The sequence below is a fragment of the Wasmannia auropunctata genome, unplaced genomic scaffold (genome assembly GCF_000956235.1).
Source record: "Wasmannia auropunctata unplaced genomic scaffold, wasmannia.A_1.0 LD336023.1, whole genome shotgun sequence".
In the NCBI taxonomy this organism is placed as follows: domain Eukaryota; kingdom Metazoa; phylum Arthropoda; class Insecta; order Hymenoptera; family Formicidae; genus Wasmannia; species Wasmannia auropunctata.
The window spans coordinates 610,796-627,364 of record NW_012026867.1 but is presented as its reverse complement, the minus strand read 5'-3'; the positions used below and the strand labels follow the sequence as shown (position 1 = coordinate 627,364).

General features: G+C 45.7%; 1 protein-coding gene across 6 annotated transcripts in view; it reads left to right on the top strand.

The window, feature by feature from the left end:
• Window positions 1-16,569, top strand: part of LOC105452982 (teneurin-m) — a 456,576-nt gene that overhangs the window by 399,110 nt on the left and 40,897 nt on the right. For 3 of the 6 annotated variants that reach the window (XM_011694590.1, XM_011694591.1, XM_011694586.1), the window contains exon 1: window positions 9,713-11,346. The exons of the other annotated variants lie outside the window; for them this stretch is intronic. In XM_011694590.1, the coding sequence (XP_011692892.1) occupies window positions 11,241-11,346 (106 nt within the window). In that variant the 5' untranslated portion in view covers window positions 9,713-11,240. Of the gene's footprint in view, window positions 1-9,712; window positions 11,347-16,569 lie in introns of those variants that run through there. 6 annotated transcript variants of the gene reach the window in all.

Sequence of the window (16,569 nt, the reverse complement as noted above, 5' to 3'; positions counted from 1 at the left end):
ATTTATAAAGCCAGGAAAAGTATTATTGATTTCCGTTATCAAATGTCACATTACATCCATATGTTTCGTTTTTTCCCGTTTAGTAATAAATCGAATGAATCTATTATTGTTCTTGCATAATGTATATGTACATTTAAGAAATATACTTTCAAGAAAGCAACAGTTAAAAATAAAAAGATTAAATATTGAATTTTTATTATTCAAATTATTTAGTAAGTAAAAATGACGTCATTTATGACCAACTTCTGCTCTACCCGGACGAGGGCTAAAGTTAGCTAGCGCGGACGCGTTATCATCGATCGCGCTGCGATTTCAACAATCGGATATGCACCCCGCTTGCGAGCGGTCGAAGGTGCCCGCAGGAAACCTTAGCAAGAACTTCTCCCCCATTTCCCTACCTCCTAAGGATACCCCCCACGAGTCTCGCGGACGCGGAGGGATGGCCGGAAACTAGCCCGAAGGTCTCGCGAGTAAGGGCTACGAAGCACGAGGGGAAGCACAAGCGTGAGATACGGCCCCGAACCTACTTGATAAGATCTTTAGTCTGTCGTAAGGACAGGAAGTGCATTAAGGAAACGGGGTATTCCCACTGTGACTGCTAACTCGACACTGTATTACTCTCGGTTAAAATAGTCGCAGATATCGCAAGTAGATTGCGACCTACGGAAAATTTCCCGCAGGAAGATGGTTCTTCGAGATCTTGAAATTGAGAGCGGTGCATTGTGTGCTAAAAGACGGGGAAAAGGTCAGGGAATTTAAGGATATTTTAATTAGCGCACGTATTCTTCAAGGAGCGAATTTAAATAATGATTTGAGTTTATCGACAAAATATCCGTATAGTCTGAAGTAAATGAGTATTCAATAATTAAATTAATCTGAATAGTCTCACATCATTATCCGATAAATATATAGTTAAATTAACGAAGGAAAATCGACTTATCGAAGAAATAATTTCGTAAATTGACCCATGCTATTAAATATACATTCCAATTTTGACTTAGTGAATATTTGTTTTTCAAACTATATATTTTCAAATCAGTATTATACTGAAGAGACAATACTTCGTGCCTATATTTAGTGCTTTAATACCAAACGAAGAGGTGCAAACATCCGCGTATCGAATCGGGATATAGCGTTACGAATTCACATAGAAAAAAAGGGTTTTCCGGCGATTGAAAGTCGCCCGCGGGGCGAATACAAAAGTACAAAACTCCGCGTCGAATTGAAACACTCAGTTGCGAGTTGACACGTCCCACGGCAGATTCGCGCGAAGGGGGTGAAAGTCGAAATCCCGAAATCCGATTTTTTTTTCGGCGCGACCGGTAACGACCGCCGCCGAATTGATTCACGGCTGTGTGACCCCGGCGAAAAGGGCGGGACGAAGGCCCGTGAGTCGCTCGTCCAAGATTGGAAAACGACTGGGATTACGTAAAAAAAAAAAAGACGAGGGAGAGGAGAGGCTAAGGCGGATTGCGTATCGGGCAGATGGCAGGCGGGCTCTCTCGCAAAGCCAACTACGTTTGTGCACGAAAGTACCTTGCGCGCTGCACCTCCTTCTCCATGTGAAAACCGTACGTGTGCAGCGTGGTGTACGTGCGTGGCGATCGGGCCCGCGGCCGATGGCAAAATAGTGGTAGTAACTGTTGCTCTCGTCGGAGAGGAGATATGGGATACGATAGGAACACACGTTGGACGGGCGCGCCACTCGGATTTCGAAAAAGGGTGGGACACCCTTTCATCCCGGTCCGGTCAATAGTTCTTTTCGGTGTTCCTTCCTTTCTTCTCGTTCTCCTTTTCTTCGTCTTTTTCTCGCTCCGATGCCTCGTATACGCGCCTCCTATTTCATACGGAATGGCACGATGCCAAAGGCCGGTCCCAAAAGTTTCGTGGAACGGGAGGCGCGCTCTCTCTCTCTCTCTTTCTCTCTCCTCCAAAAGGAAAGATCAGATCTGCCCTCGCGTGCAGCATTTTTTTCGCGTTATGCGAAGACGACGGCGGGGCACCTTTATGGTAAAGAGTTCGGAACGTGTTTCTCTCCCGCGATTGATAATACAGTTCCAAAAGTGAATTGTAATGGAAATAAGCTAATGCATTTTTAAAACATTTATCCCAAGAGTGAGATTTAATAATTCCGCCGACGTTCGAGAGTTGGGTGCAAACGCCAGTTAAGTGTAACTTAAATCCATTTATCCTTGATAAATACGCTACCCCTTTAGATTTGCCGTTTAGGCCCCGCTTAATTCATAATATTCAATCATGCGGAAATTTTAACGACGCGCGAAAGGATCATTTATTTAACTCTGCCTTATGCCTCGCGTATTTTCTCTTCTCGCCTTTCGACCGGTGAAAGCTCCCACGCATCAATTTATAATTTTTACACGTGTCATCGAACAAACACGTTCCTCGCTACCATGTATCCCGTGGGGGAAAAGATTTCAGTGAACAGGTCCAACGTGACTCTGCAAGTAGCAAGTAGCGAAGGGTCCAGCAGTCTGATGGACAAGGTAATCTTTAGATTCATCTTGCCGAGCCAGATGTCCAAACTGAACCGTTTCATATAGTACCACATGTCCACTACACACATCACCGATCCACCTTATCAGTTCAAATACTACAGGATATCAATTAGAGTAATTCTCTCTCTTTTTTTTAAGTATATTTTATCTATAATATAATTCAAACAAAAAAAGTTAATATTAAATTTGTTGAAGGTATAATTTTGATTCGATAAATTTAATGACAGCAGTGACGATATTTCCTATAAATAAGATAAATAAAAGTTAATTATGTTAAGAAATTCTACGTTCTCGGTATAAATTGCCGTTTGATCGAATGCAGTCGCTGTATTGCAAACATTACCGCAACCGTTTGAAGTTTCTAACTGACGCTAATTTTATGCCAAACACGGGGACTACGTTACCATCCATAAAATCTACTCTTCCGTGTAAGTTCTCCGCGCAGCGGAGACTGCAACTTATTCCGTTCTTCGTACGGGGAGCGCGACAAACGCATGTTTAACCAAACTAACAACGATGAAGCACGGCGGCGACGTGCGAGCGAAGTTCCGGTGGTCGTTTGGCGAAGTTCTCGCCCATGACTTAGTCGGCCGCGAGTGCATCAAGGTGCCGCGCGATATGCAAAGTTTAAGGAAATAAAGAGCGCGGAACTTCGAAAGATTATGGAAACTACCTATATTTTCATATTCGGATGAATGATTGGAAACGCCGTTATCACGAAACTTTCCAAAACTTCGACGATCGCAGTAACTTCTGGCTATTCCTATAGGGTCCATTTTGGTCTTACGATTCTTCTTAAGCGATTGTATCCAAATCTCGCGGGAGAAAGATAAATTATTCTCGATCCATTATTCTCCGTGCGATATATATTTTAATCGTGGACTCTTTCGTATTCGATATCAGAAGTGATCTACGTCTCCAGAAAGATCCGACACGTCTAATGTTATCTACATTAGTACACCCCTCTGCATGCTCTCTGTCCGTTCTTCAACCTCCGCTGTTGTGCCTCGTATATGAAAATCGCGTCTACGTTTGAATGCAAATGATTGCGAGGGCCGCATTATCGAGCCGAAAAATGCGATGCGCATCGCGCACCTGACGTGTAAAGACTGCCGTATGGAGTTATGGCGTTACATACTCGTTATCTCCGCCGCGCGGCCGTAAAGCGACCTGTCCTTACACGGAACTCGGGACCGGCGTGTATGCGTGTTTATCCGCGGTACACCGGCGATGAGGTACACACGCGAGGAGGTGGTGAGGGAGGTGAGAAGGGAGAGGAGGAGGAGGAGCAGGAGAAGGAGGAGGAAGTTTTCGTGGCAGCCAGTTCTCCGGTCGTGACCGAGAGCGACGTGCGTCGGAGTGCAGCGCGCGGAGCGGCGCGCGGAGAGCCCCATCGCCATGAGCGCCGTAATTTACGAAGCCATCATCCTTGTATGCAGATGCCGCGGCCGTGAGGGATGCCCCCCTATCTTCTCTCCCTTTCTTCGCATCCTGACTATCCCCCGCTGCCCCTCCGCGCAAACGGGGGGGGGGGACTTTTTCATCGTCGCGCATATGGACCTCCCGCGCAGCTCCGACGCACTCGCGCACTTTTATTGGCCTGCCCCGCTATTTTACAGCCGATAGTGGATTAAGAGGATTAAGCGCAGTCGTCCGTAGGGCGAGTCGCCTTCGCGATATAGAGACATAAAGTCCGTAAGATACGAGGATTTACCCTTTTTCTAACGAGCGGCCGTTTCGGCTTCGGCGGACTCTTCGAGCGTCCCGCGCGAATATAAAAAGTCGATTTACGCCGAACGCATCGTGACGTGCCGTGCCGTGTCGTGCCTTGCCTTACCTTACCTTGCCTTGCCGTGCCGTACCGCCCGCATCCGCGAGGCTGATCTCTCGCTTTCATCCTCGTCCACCTTGAGAGTTTACTGGCGCTACGTGGATTTTCGAAGAGTGTCGGGTTACTCAAACGTGCACTGTCGCTGTCCTGAGGGGTACACTCTCACGAGACAAAGAGGCCGTGTCAAAGTATGAGGCTGTTGAAAACATCAGTATCGATATCGCCGCATTCGCGTCAACGTTTCTCACGGTGCGATAATTGGATGCAGTTGTTGGAGGAACCTAAACATATTACAAACGCACAAAGTCATTCGAAAATAAATAGTAATTGAGGAAAGACCGATCTTCTAATTCGTTCTAGCTTGTTTTATTACGATTCAATTCCACTTTTCTAATTATCTCAAACGATTTTCTTGGTGTAAAAAATAATTCTTAAATATTAATATAATAAATATTTTAAATAAGCAACTCGAAAAAAAAGATCACATTTTAGAATTTTTTAATTAAATTATCTTCAGCATATTCTGATACTTCTGATTATATTTTATATTTAAAAAATATCGCAGTTTTATCTCAAAAAGATGCTTGTTGATCAAAAACATGATTGTTCGTGTTACTCTACATATTTAGTACATAGTTTGAATTCGCTTTTAAAGTACAATAGAGACATTTCAACAATGTTTCGATGCATATGGAATCAGATCATTTTGTTGCGCATAGCAGAAAGTATCATGGACCATTTTCGCTTCTCTCAACCGCAAACAAGGTCGCTGCAGCACTCCCGGATCACGGAAAGCCCCATCTTCCGCAAATGTCGAGTACCATTTACGGCCGAAAGCTTTTCTGGGATTTCAATATCGCAGTGCAGTAAAGTAACGAAGAGAGGGTAGAATTAGGTCGTCCGAATGAAATTGAGCTATATATAGATTTCTCGCATTAGAAAATTGAATTTTTCCGATTATCATTCGCTTTTGAATGAAAAGTTCATCTTTGTGTATTCGCGTGGCTTGTACTTGCAAAAATTGCAATCATCGATTATCCTTTTTTTTAATATTTAAACAAATATATATATGCAAGAAATATATTTTGTAATAAAATATATTTAGCGAGAGCTATATAGCTACAGAGACAGAAAGAGAAAAAGGCGTGTCTGTTAAGACAATACACTGTTGTCATTTGTACGGTTTCGCATTTAATTACAACACAAATGCAAATTGTAATACCACACAAGTGACACGCAAATTGGGAGATCACGTCAAGCGCGTCGTTTTAATGATTCAACAGGCAAAAGCGGTCGCGCAGCCAGGTAGCCTTTTTCGAAACATCATAATTTACCGCGCGCGACTCGTCTTCTTTATTATCTCGGCTCCGTTAAAGCGCGAAGCGGCGGACGAGAAGCGAAAGGTTTTTATCTACCGCTCTCTCGTTCCATCCACTCTCGTTCCACGATAGGTACAACTTAATCGCACGTCGCACCGTAGCGCGAAACTGTCCGACCGGATAAAGCGCGGTGAAGACGACGCGGACGGCGCGGTGCAGCGCGCAGCCGGCGCGATGAGAAAGTCCCGGGGTCTTGGACCTGGCAGAAAAACATGAGAAGCGTCTACCTATTAGGTCACGCTCATCCTGTTTCGAGCGAGCCCGCGAGAATCCGGGTAACCCGGTAAAACGATAGCCGAAACCCGGAAACTCCAAAGCGCGCATTATTCAGAGCAGTCACGTGAAGGAGCGAAAGGAGCGAGCGGATTCCCTGCGTCAGACGTGCAAGACCGCTAAATGAATTTTTTATAACAACCCAGCTGTATGAAATCTCCCGCGAAAAACAATTCCGCGCTGTGAGAATTTAAATGGATGCTCCGGGGGAATTTAGATAATGCAGTTTAATTTATCCTCTCTCTTTCTCTCGCTTTCTTGGTATATACAGCTGCTATTAAAATCTATGGCTATTGTCTAAGTTTTCAACATGGTTCGCGCGCATATAATTATATAAATATTAAACAAATTTCCATTGTGCCGTCAAAGATATATATCTCCTCTCTTTCTCTCTGCCTTTTCATAGTGTTACACAATTTTCTATTAAGAAGCGATATATTCCTCGGGAAGAGAAATATCTCGTTCACTGAGCAAGAACGTGAACAAATAAAGAATTTCATATTGCATGTATAATTTCTGAAATTTTGCGAGTTTAAATTTCAGCTTCCGTTTTATCATTGCCATCTGTCCATTTTATTATTTTTCTCAAAAATTGATCAGTTCAAAGTGCACGATTTTTAAAAGATATTGCAGACGAAGCACGAAGTTTATCCAAAGGATTTTTTACTAGAACCTTGTTTGGCAGTATCGGAGGTAATTTTAAATAAAAATAATCGTGCTACACGCGCGGCAGATCCGAAGCGGTAAACTTCGCATAATAAAGAACGGGTCGTCGAATACGGCGGTATCCGGCCGCCGACAGTCGTACGACCGGCAGCCCGTCGGTCTTCGACCAGCCGCCGTCGCGACGACGTCGACGATCTCTCAGACCTTTCCTTCGTCCCTTTCCCCCGCCCCTCTCCCTAACCCCATTGGCAAACATTTGAACGCGAGATGGCACGACGCCACCGTTACCGAGGGTGCTATTCTATCCTATCCACCTCTCGCCTGTTTCCGCGAACGATGCAATATCATCCGCCGCCCGATTCGCGTCGCGCCAATACTTTCCCGTTCGCGAGCGTTCGCGTTCCCTCGTCCATTTAAGTCTCATTACGTCACCCATTGACTGGTTAATTCGCACTTTCGGGCGTTAACTCGCCGCGGGATAAAAATTGCGTGAGCGAATGAGGTGTGTTAGTCGAAGAGAAACGCGTACAATATATGATACTAACGAAGAATATCCGCAACATTTCGGGAATTCTTGCAATAAATAAACGCTGAAATTTTTCTATTGGCATTAAATGATTTTTTTACCCATGTTTTTATGAAAACACAACCAATTAATCCACTGTCTGCTATGTATAACTGTAATAACCTTGTTATTTCGATCAATACTATCGCTCGGCAAATTTGTCATTGTGCAAGAGAATTTTATAAGGTTTTATGTATGTTCTCTCGTACATACATTAGAACATAAATTAGAAATTTTTACTTGTAGAAAAATCGGATGTACAATTTTTATCAGTTGTTGAAATTACAGAGCTTTATACGTATGGATAACGTATGGAGAGAATTTCTTTCTCCTTTCCACACAAGCTGCACGCAAGATTATATTTGAGGGGTCGCTTCATTTAACTTTCCATTCTTCCGTAAATCCAGAGCGAGACACAGCGCACAATGCGCTCTGTTACATTCCTCTCGCGTTGCGCACAAAACTGTTATTTGCGTATATTGTTTAGGACAGGGCACAGACACACAAATTAAAGGTGATCGAAAAGCATTCAGATAATTGCATAAACGGATAACACTGTTGTGTAAATATATACAGTTTATTAACGTTGAAACGTTTTTTATAACTGATGTTTATTAAAACAAATATAATATTAAATATTTTTTTCACGCTTTTTCGAAATTATGTCGAAAGCCACGCGAAACCGATGATTACATCGCGCGGTATTTTACATTTTGCATTGTGGGAGCAATAACATTATATACGATTACAATATTTGTGGCATATGGTATTTTATCTTGTTTTTCGACACCGCCTGTGTATGTGTGTTTTAGTTGGGAAGAATGATTAAAATTCTCGTGTACAGCGTATATAATAATCGCGCCGGCGGAGTTATCCCGCAAGAGAAATATTGTTCTAAAGTTATCCAGTAATAACATTAATTATTTGTTATCCTAGCAACACGGATTTCAGATATTTTTGCATTAATAATAAATGCAACGGTACCACGAAGAATTTTTGTTATCTAATTTACGCAATGAATAACGAACGCGATGACAATATAATTCTCTTAATTGTTAGTCTAATTGTAAGATCAATCTCGGTTAGATTCAAATATTACTATACAATTGTGTACATTTACTATTCTTGTGATTCCTTACGATATTAAAAAAAGCGTCGACAATGTGACTTTGCATTCATGAGTCTTCACACTTTACGTTGCGTCCGTTATTATACGAGAGCTACGCCCACAGCGCGCATTCTTGCGAGATGACATATTGCTTCAATAGCTGTGATTACCGTCCTTGTAATCACCTTTTCTGCCCTGTTGCATTTCAATCGTCTGCACACGCGAATAATATCGAAGAAATTCTTCGATTTCCAATCTACGGCAAAACCGTGCCCACGCTAATCGACTCCCTCCTTCCTCCCCCCCAGTGTCTGTTCCGCGTCCGCTCCCACACCGAACCAATAATAATCAGAGATCGTGGGCGAAGATCGAGAGTACGAACGATGCAACATACCTCGTTATCCCGCGCCCTCCCTTTCCCTTTCTGCGTTTAATATTCGCGATACGCTTTAATCGTTCATCAACCGCCCGAAACCGGTCGCCCCAATAGAACGAACTGGACCAGGAACGGATGGTGCCGCCTTGTGAAGTGCCTAAAGCTAATAATTTTTTAAGTTCGATAAGAGTCATTGAATTTAATAAGAGATATTGAAGAAAAATATTACTTACGATACATTCTTGATGTATGTTACGTAATACTTTATCTTAATTGACAATTTTATTTTGCTGAGGAGCATGTCTGCATGCATGATTAAATCGAAATTGTTAGGAATGAACTGATTCCATATTTTCTCTTAAACTGCTGGGAAAAACTACGAGGGAAGAAATTAGTACGAGCACTGGAAAAAAAAACTAGGCAGAATCAATTAAACGTTAGCATGCTTTTATCGTTGTTTCGGAAGAACTCCTAACGACTCCTATAATGATATCACTTCACGAGATTATCCGGAGGGCTTCAGTTTCGTTAGTTCAGTTTCGTTAGTCCGCCACGTAGGATATATCCGCCCCTGGCCGCCGGAGATGGCAGGAAGATGAGGTGCGAGAACCCGAAGAAGAGAGCCAGGCCAGGCGGGTGGCGGCGCGTGAAAGAGAACGGGTCTTCTTTCCCGACGGGATCCGCTGCAGCATCAGTGGAGTAGTGGGTGCTGTGATCGTCGAGGACCGGCTGTTGTCCCTTCCTCTCTCCCCACCCCGCTCTTCCCTTCCCCGGACGGATCCCTTCGCCCCACCAGCCTCGTCTCGACCTAAACCTCCACCCTTACTCCAAAATGCCCCTTACGCAAACCTCCCCGCTGCCGAAGGATCTCCCTGCTCTACTCCCTCTCTCTCTCTTGCCTTCCCCACTACTTCACATCCAGCGTTCTCCACGGTGTTGGGAGTCATCGGCTGCCCCTCTATCCTCAGTCTGTCACCGACCGCGCAAGCGTGCGGTTCTTCCGAAGGAGTGTGACCAGGAACGGTTCTCGACGGTCCACGGAGATCGCGTCGCGTCGCGTGGGTCTTCGCAAGGCCGGGTGTGTGTGCCGATCGCGATCACGATCGAGTGGAATAACAACACAGTGATCCCGGACGTTGAATTACGCGTCGGATCTCGTGCGGTCAGATGATAGATCGCGCGGCCGTAAAAGGGAAATTGCCGAGGATCGCGTGAACCGGTCGCGTGTACCGACCACCGACAACCGCACCGCGCGGTCGCCTGAAATTTTCTCGGAACATATTTTCGTAATCCGCGTCTCCCGCTGACACCCGTCTGCACGGCAGGACGTCGATCGACCGGGCCTTTACCTACCTTCGGCGAAGTGACGTGACCAAGGGACTTCCGGTTTCCGCGAGCGAGCGCGAAGTGCTTCTCTCCGACGTTGCTGGACATTGTCGACGAGAGAAGGATCCTTGGTGGTCGGTTTATCGATCGATCGATAACCCGCGGCGGAACGAATATTGAACCGACCCTTGTCACCTACCGGCGGAAAAAGATCTGACTTCGAAATTTTTGGAGCAAGCCCCGGCTATAGTCCCACGCTGTGCCCTGTTTTCAATTGGTCACGGACTGTCCCGCGCAAGTCACGGGACCACAAACGGATTATTATTAATCTTCGTCGTGACGAGAAAGAGAACCGCATGGCTGCCCGCAGTTACTTGTGACACGTAACAAAGTGACAAACGTGAATGTTCAATAGATTACGCATTAGGCTGCAATTTTTACCGGATGCGCTCCAATTTCTGTGACGTCTACGTGAAGGGCACGTTCTTATTCGTAAAAATAAAGGTGCGCACTGTAAATCGACGTTTATGTCGGCGTCGTTTAGTTTCGGAGGATCAAAAGTGCATCATGCAGAGTGGTGGTAAAATTTGTACGTCGTAAAGTGCAGTGAATGAATGCGGTGTCGATTGAAACGGTCGGGCGTTCTGCAAAAAAAAGAGAGAACGCCAGCGATGCCCGAGGTGGCTACTGTCCGCAACAGACGACGGTCAGACCGTGCGAATCCAAGAACAAGCGCACTTTTTTTCCTACCCCTCGCGCGTAGCGTGGTGTAAACTGCGGAGGACAGGTGCCGATGGTTGCCTTCCTCATTCGCCTCATTCGTCGTATTTCAACGGCTCCGTGCGCCCGCGGCGAGGAGGTTTAATTTGGGATACCGTGGGCTTTCGCGCGCTTTGTCGTAACGCGGGCGCGCGCCATCCATCGACGTCGCCGGGTCTCTCCCCTTTGAAGTCCAAACCGGAAGGATCGTTTATACGAAGGCGAATATACGCCTCTCTCTCTCTCTGTGTTTCTCTCTCCCTCACCCGGGGTGAGACTCGAGACTCCAGACGACGTTGTGCGTATATGATCGCGCCGCCGCGATCGTTTACCCGGCGCCCTCGACGCGCAGCGCAGATCGCGACGTAGGTCGCGGGTCGTCGCCCACGTCTCCCACGTTTCGCTCTCGTCGATGACAAAGAGAAGAGAACGCTCTCCTCCATGTGCGATCCCACCGTGTTGCTGGATCTAGTGCCGGGCGAGGGATTACTCAAGAGGCCGTCCATGGATTACAACGAGTACACGTACTGCTACGGCGGTGGTCGAGGTGGGTGGCATTTCTTTCCCCGGTGTGTTCCACTACGGTGCGCGGCCACCGGGAACCAGCTCGCGCCCGCCGCGGAACGAACGTGATTTTCTATCGTTCGCGTCTCGATCCGATGCATTCTTTATACGGGACGTCAAAACCGGCTTGAGCATAGCATTGGGGAAATCTCTGGTTGAAAAGTCTACAAGGTGGAAGTGTTGGCAAGAATTATGGCATCACTTAAATGCATGTTAATTCTCATCGTAATATATAGTGAAACTAATTGCATTGACTTTTTACATTCTACATTCATACCTGTCATGTTACAATCGTATTGTTTATCGTGTAACTATAACGCAAATTATTTGAAATTACGATGAAAATTATTGGTAATTTAATAATGGGGCATTATGTGTGTTGTGTATGTTATTGAAGATATTCTGAGCATTGTAGTGGTGTGTACCGGTGTACAAATGTCTAGTCACTGGTTTGCTTCTCGTTAGACTCTGCAGAATCAAACACGGGTGATCCTGACGCGTGTAACGACGATATCGCTTCTGTTCCGTGCAAAATTTAAAAATGAAAGGCAGCTCTTCCATGAATATACGGGAGAATATAGCCAATCAATCAAAGAGAATCGGAGTGTAGTTAAATATTTAACAATGCGAAACGGAGTGGCGTTGATAGAGTGGTGTTCCCGATAACTCGGTTTCTCCATAGAAAAAACACAGTGACTAATATTTTTATTAAAACTGTGACGTTTATTTATTTTTATATGCGCCACGTCTCGGCATTATTCCAAATTACGCGGCATTGTTTAACGCTGACGTCAATTTCAAAAATACGCGACCGTGTCTGCAGACATCTACAGAAGCAAATACCTTATGAATCTTATGAGAATGTTACTTGCGATGATTTTGCATGAAAAAAAAACGAGCCTGTACTTTATACCGGATAGTACCTCCCGACAAATAATAATTAAGAATCCTCGAGCCCACGCGATCCAACTACTCCTGCCTGTCGTGATAAAGCTTCTATTTTCGGCGCGAATCGATTGTCCCGGGGCGCAACGCTTCCCCGCGGCGATGGAAAAAAGCAAGACGAAAACATCCCCGCAGAGATGGAGCAAAGGGGGATGTCACGCGACTGCATTATCACGCGGGCCCTATTTGTCAAGTCGACGTATCCAAGGCGTGACTCGGAGGAATTTTTTCGCGTGTAAAACTGCTTATAGTGTATGTAAATGAAATTTTCCATTATGCGCCTCTTAACTAGTCGACGACGAAAGTCCCCGCGTTTTAATGGAAAGAGGAAAACGTAGACAGTATCTTACGCGGTATCGTGTAACCGGATTCACTTGTCATCGTGACGTACCTACTCGCCGCACGACGCGAAAAGGGATCGATCGATGGTGAATCGCGGAACGTTGATAGCAATTCCAATATTTATTTATTTGATGCACTAATTTTGAGATTGCGCGTAACGGTCCGCATTTCAGTTATGATTGCGCTTCTATGTAGAGAAGCAAAATTTGTCTAACGTCATTTATGCGCGTTAAAATATTTACTTAAAACTTATCAGACTTTTCTGATATTACAAACCATTGCGTCTTAGAACGTGGGAAAATTCTAGATATACCATACGTTGTCGGGAACAGGAACTTGTTTCATTTTGCCGAAGCACGATGCAGCAGCCGTCGAGTGAAATTCCGTTTTAAACTCTATTACGCAAGCACGACATTTCCATTAAGATTTTCCGACGAAGCGAACGGAAAAACGAACATAATTATCGTTGCTGAAAAACGAGGCGTTGCAGCGCCGCTTCTTGCTGCCGTCCCGTCACTCGATACTTCGAATTTCTCCACGTGCAAAATAATCTTCCTTCGCGAGACTCTCGAATCAGAGACCGTTCAAAGTGACAGATGATACGTTTCCGTGGCTGGGATTGTGTGACATCGGCAATAATAATTGTAACAAATGACGATTTTATTTTTAAGTTTCTGACGTGACAGCCGATACAATAATTTATCAGTGCACAACCAAATGCTTTTTCATGTTGCTTTTCGCAATCCCAAAAATAGTGCTTTGTGCAGCACAGAAGTATATATAAATAAATATTCATCCTTTTAAAAAAATTTCTCACGCAGAATATATAGATATCCTAAAAAAATAAATATGTTCTTTCGGAGTGTCAGTAACAGGATGAAAACTTGGACATCATTAATTTCCATGTATATATTTGCCCGAATGAAAGTTTGATTGACTGAAAGTGGCGGATCGTCCGGGCTCTGATCGCGATGTCTCTATTTTCTCGCGATGGAAAGCTGCCATTTCGCGAAGATCCGCCGCGAACTCGTTCCGACTTCGCGATAGCGTTCGAGCCGCGATAAAAACTCCATCCCCGGGCGCGAATCGATCGCCCGCGGGCGCAACACTTTCACCGTGAGAAAGCACGGGGGCTGAGAGAGAGGGAGGGAGAGAGCTCAGGGAAAAGCTGCGGGAAGAACGACAACGCGCGCACGGAGAAACATACGTGACGAGGGGTTGGCGAGAGAGGGAGGGCGGGTTGCATTACCACCACGCAGGAGCCGTATTTATCACTCTGACATTTCCAAATGTCGCGCGGTTTATCAGGTGTTCCCCGGTGGAAACCTTAAGGTACCGTGGCACGAACTCGCCCGCCCACCGGCGCGGCGGCGCGGCGCGAAGCGACGCTTCGTATCCGTGAGAGAGTACGAGCATCGCATCGACTACGTTATTAAATTTACATAATAAGACGTCGCATGGTGGCCGAACGCCGCAACGTTGTCCTCGCCGTATAGTAGCAATCGTAGCCGTGGTCATCGTTGCCGTCCTTGCCGTAGCCGTCGTCGAAGATGCTGGTACTTACGGCGCGCAGCTGCCGCGCGCGATCGCCGATAATTATGTGAAACGGGTTTAGTTAACGCGCTGGCAGAGAGATCGGGCAAGCAGCCGTGACAAAAATCTTGGATTAAACGTCCTTCGCTGCCCGCACGTTGCATTTTATCCGATCTCGGAGGCTGATCGACTCCGCCAGGTGCAAGCACGAGGTCGAAACACGAAGTCGAAGACCCCTTTGCCGGCGCTATGTCTAATTTGCTTATCGAATCGTTTCAGAAAACTTGCCTTCTTTCTTCAAGAAAATATGGAGCTACTCTCTATTATCATAGCTGCGATAAATAACATAGCATAATTTTAAATCGTATACGATTTTTCTTTATATTATAGAGAAAACGAAGTAGAATGTCATAAATAATTTAAAATCAAAATATGTAGAAAACACAATTGATATCATTTTATATGGACACGCGAATAAATTGTCTTGGCAGATTCTTAAACAGGCAAGATGATCATGATAAAAAAAATCGTAATCTCTGTCGACTTTGTGCGCTTTTTTGTGCCATTATTTCTATTCTGAATGCTAATTTCTCCGTGAAAGTGTGTCGCAGTATCAGAAGTGCAAATTCGCGAAATCATTTTTAGGTATAAAAAAAAAACTATACGATGATTTTCACGAACGAACGTAATGTTATCACAGGGGGAATTAATTAATTTCGGGCAGGCCGTCCTCCGTGCCACGCGATTTGCACGTTAAATCGCGACAGTCGTCATATCCCGCCATTAAGCTGCGCCCTACGAACGTGACCGATTCGCCCTGCGCGCGACGCATTAAAGTTTATTCACTTTAACTATTTTCAAGTTTCGAGGCGGCTGCCGGGCCCCTTCCCGGGTGTACCAGTCCGCGCCGCGTTCCTCTGAATGCACCGTAACGATCCCTCGGCCGACAGGGGCGCCGACAACCCCCACGGGCCTGCGTCGCTTCCGGTTTCCGGCGCGCCGCACGGATTTCGCGGTGTACACCACCGTCGCGAACTTTCGTAATGCCGACGGAAATAAAACAAGCCTGAGTTCGCGATCGTTCGGAAGGGAGGGAGGACGATGGATTAACGCGCGCGCGAGATTTCGAAGGAATCCCGAAGGGCAGGTGGTGCGTCGCGATGCACAACTGACAGATGCGAGATACGTACGAGATTTGCGCGATTATTTTGCAGTAACTTAGAAAGATATATTTTGATCGTTCAAGTTTGCGTGCGCTCCTAAAGCAGAATTAATTTAGATAACGATAGCATCAAATTATAATATCAGTACTCTTTACAGCGAATAAATTTTATTTAAACTTTCCTGTTAATATCTGTATATATCTTTTTTCAATGGTCTGATGTGCCAGAACAATTTTGAGAATTTAAAGATCGTTATTCGCGCTTCGAAATTCACGTAAACGTCAGTTGCCGAAAGCGTGCTTTCAATACAAATCCACCTGCGCTTTTAACGGATATGCAGATAGAGTGTACCCAAACAAATAAATTAATAACAATTCCCGCGAGTGCGCGGGCATTGCGCGCTCGGTGCGGCGCGCGGGGACGCACGTGTAATAAACTCTACGTTAACGGCGGGATTCTTCACGCGTCTAGCCGTAATATTATATTATAATCGCGCTGATCTTCCGACGTGTATTAAGTCGTTGAACACGATGTCCAGAATTACCGACGTACGAGAGCGAAAGAGAGAGCGAGAGAGAGGGAGGGAGGGAGGGAGAGAGGGAGGGTGGGAGAGGGAGATAGAAAGGGAGCCTTTGTAATAACCTTCCCGGAGCGAGCGCGCGCCTATTACCGCCTCGAGCGCTAAAATACCTATATGACGGGGCCGGCCTTCTTGAATTACGCGGCAGGCTGCTCCGTCGAGATTAACGTCTCGTAATAACAAGCGCGCGCGGTGGTGTAAGGTGGTGCACACGGGATTCCCCCCACGGAGGCCGAGGCGAAGGGAAGAAACGATCCAAGAGAGGCGACGCCACGGCGAGCTCTCTCGTCAACGCCGACGCCGACGGCAACGGCGCGGCGGTTTCGATTCCTCGTTAAAGGCACGTGCGTGGTTATCGGTTGCTCGTCTACCACGGTCGCTTCGAGACGGTCCGGTCCACGCTAACACGCGATCTAATTGCTGTACCGAAGTTCACGCGGGATATAAGGCGTGCCTTTCGCTCCTCACATGCGCGAGATTTAAGAATCCCACGGGAAGCAGAACACGGCCGACGAGCAATTACTGTTCTCTCGGATCGATTTCGCCGCGCCGGATTGTGTCATTATCATCCGATAAACGAAAAAGAGCGGTTCTATCTCTTTCTTTCTTTTTCTCTCTCGTTCTCGCTTTCTTTTTCTCTTTC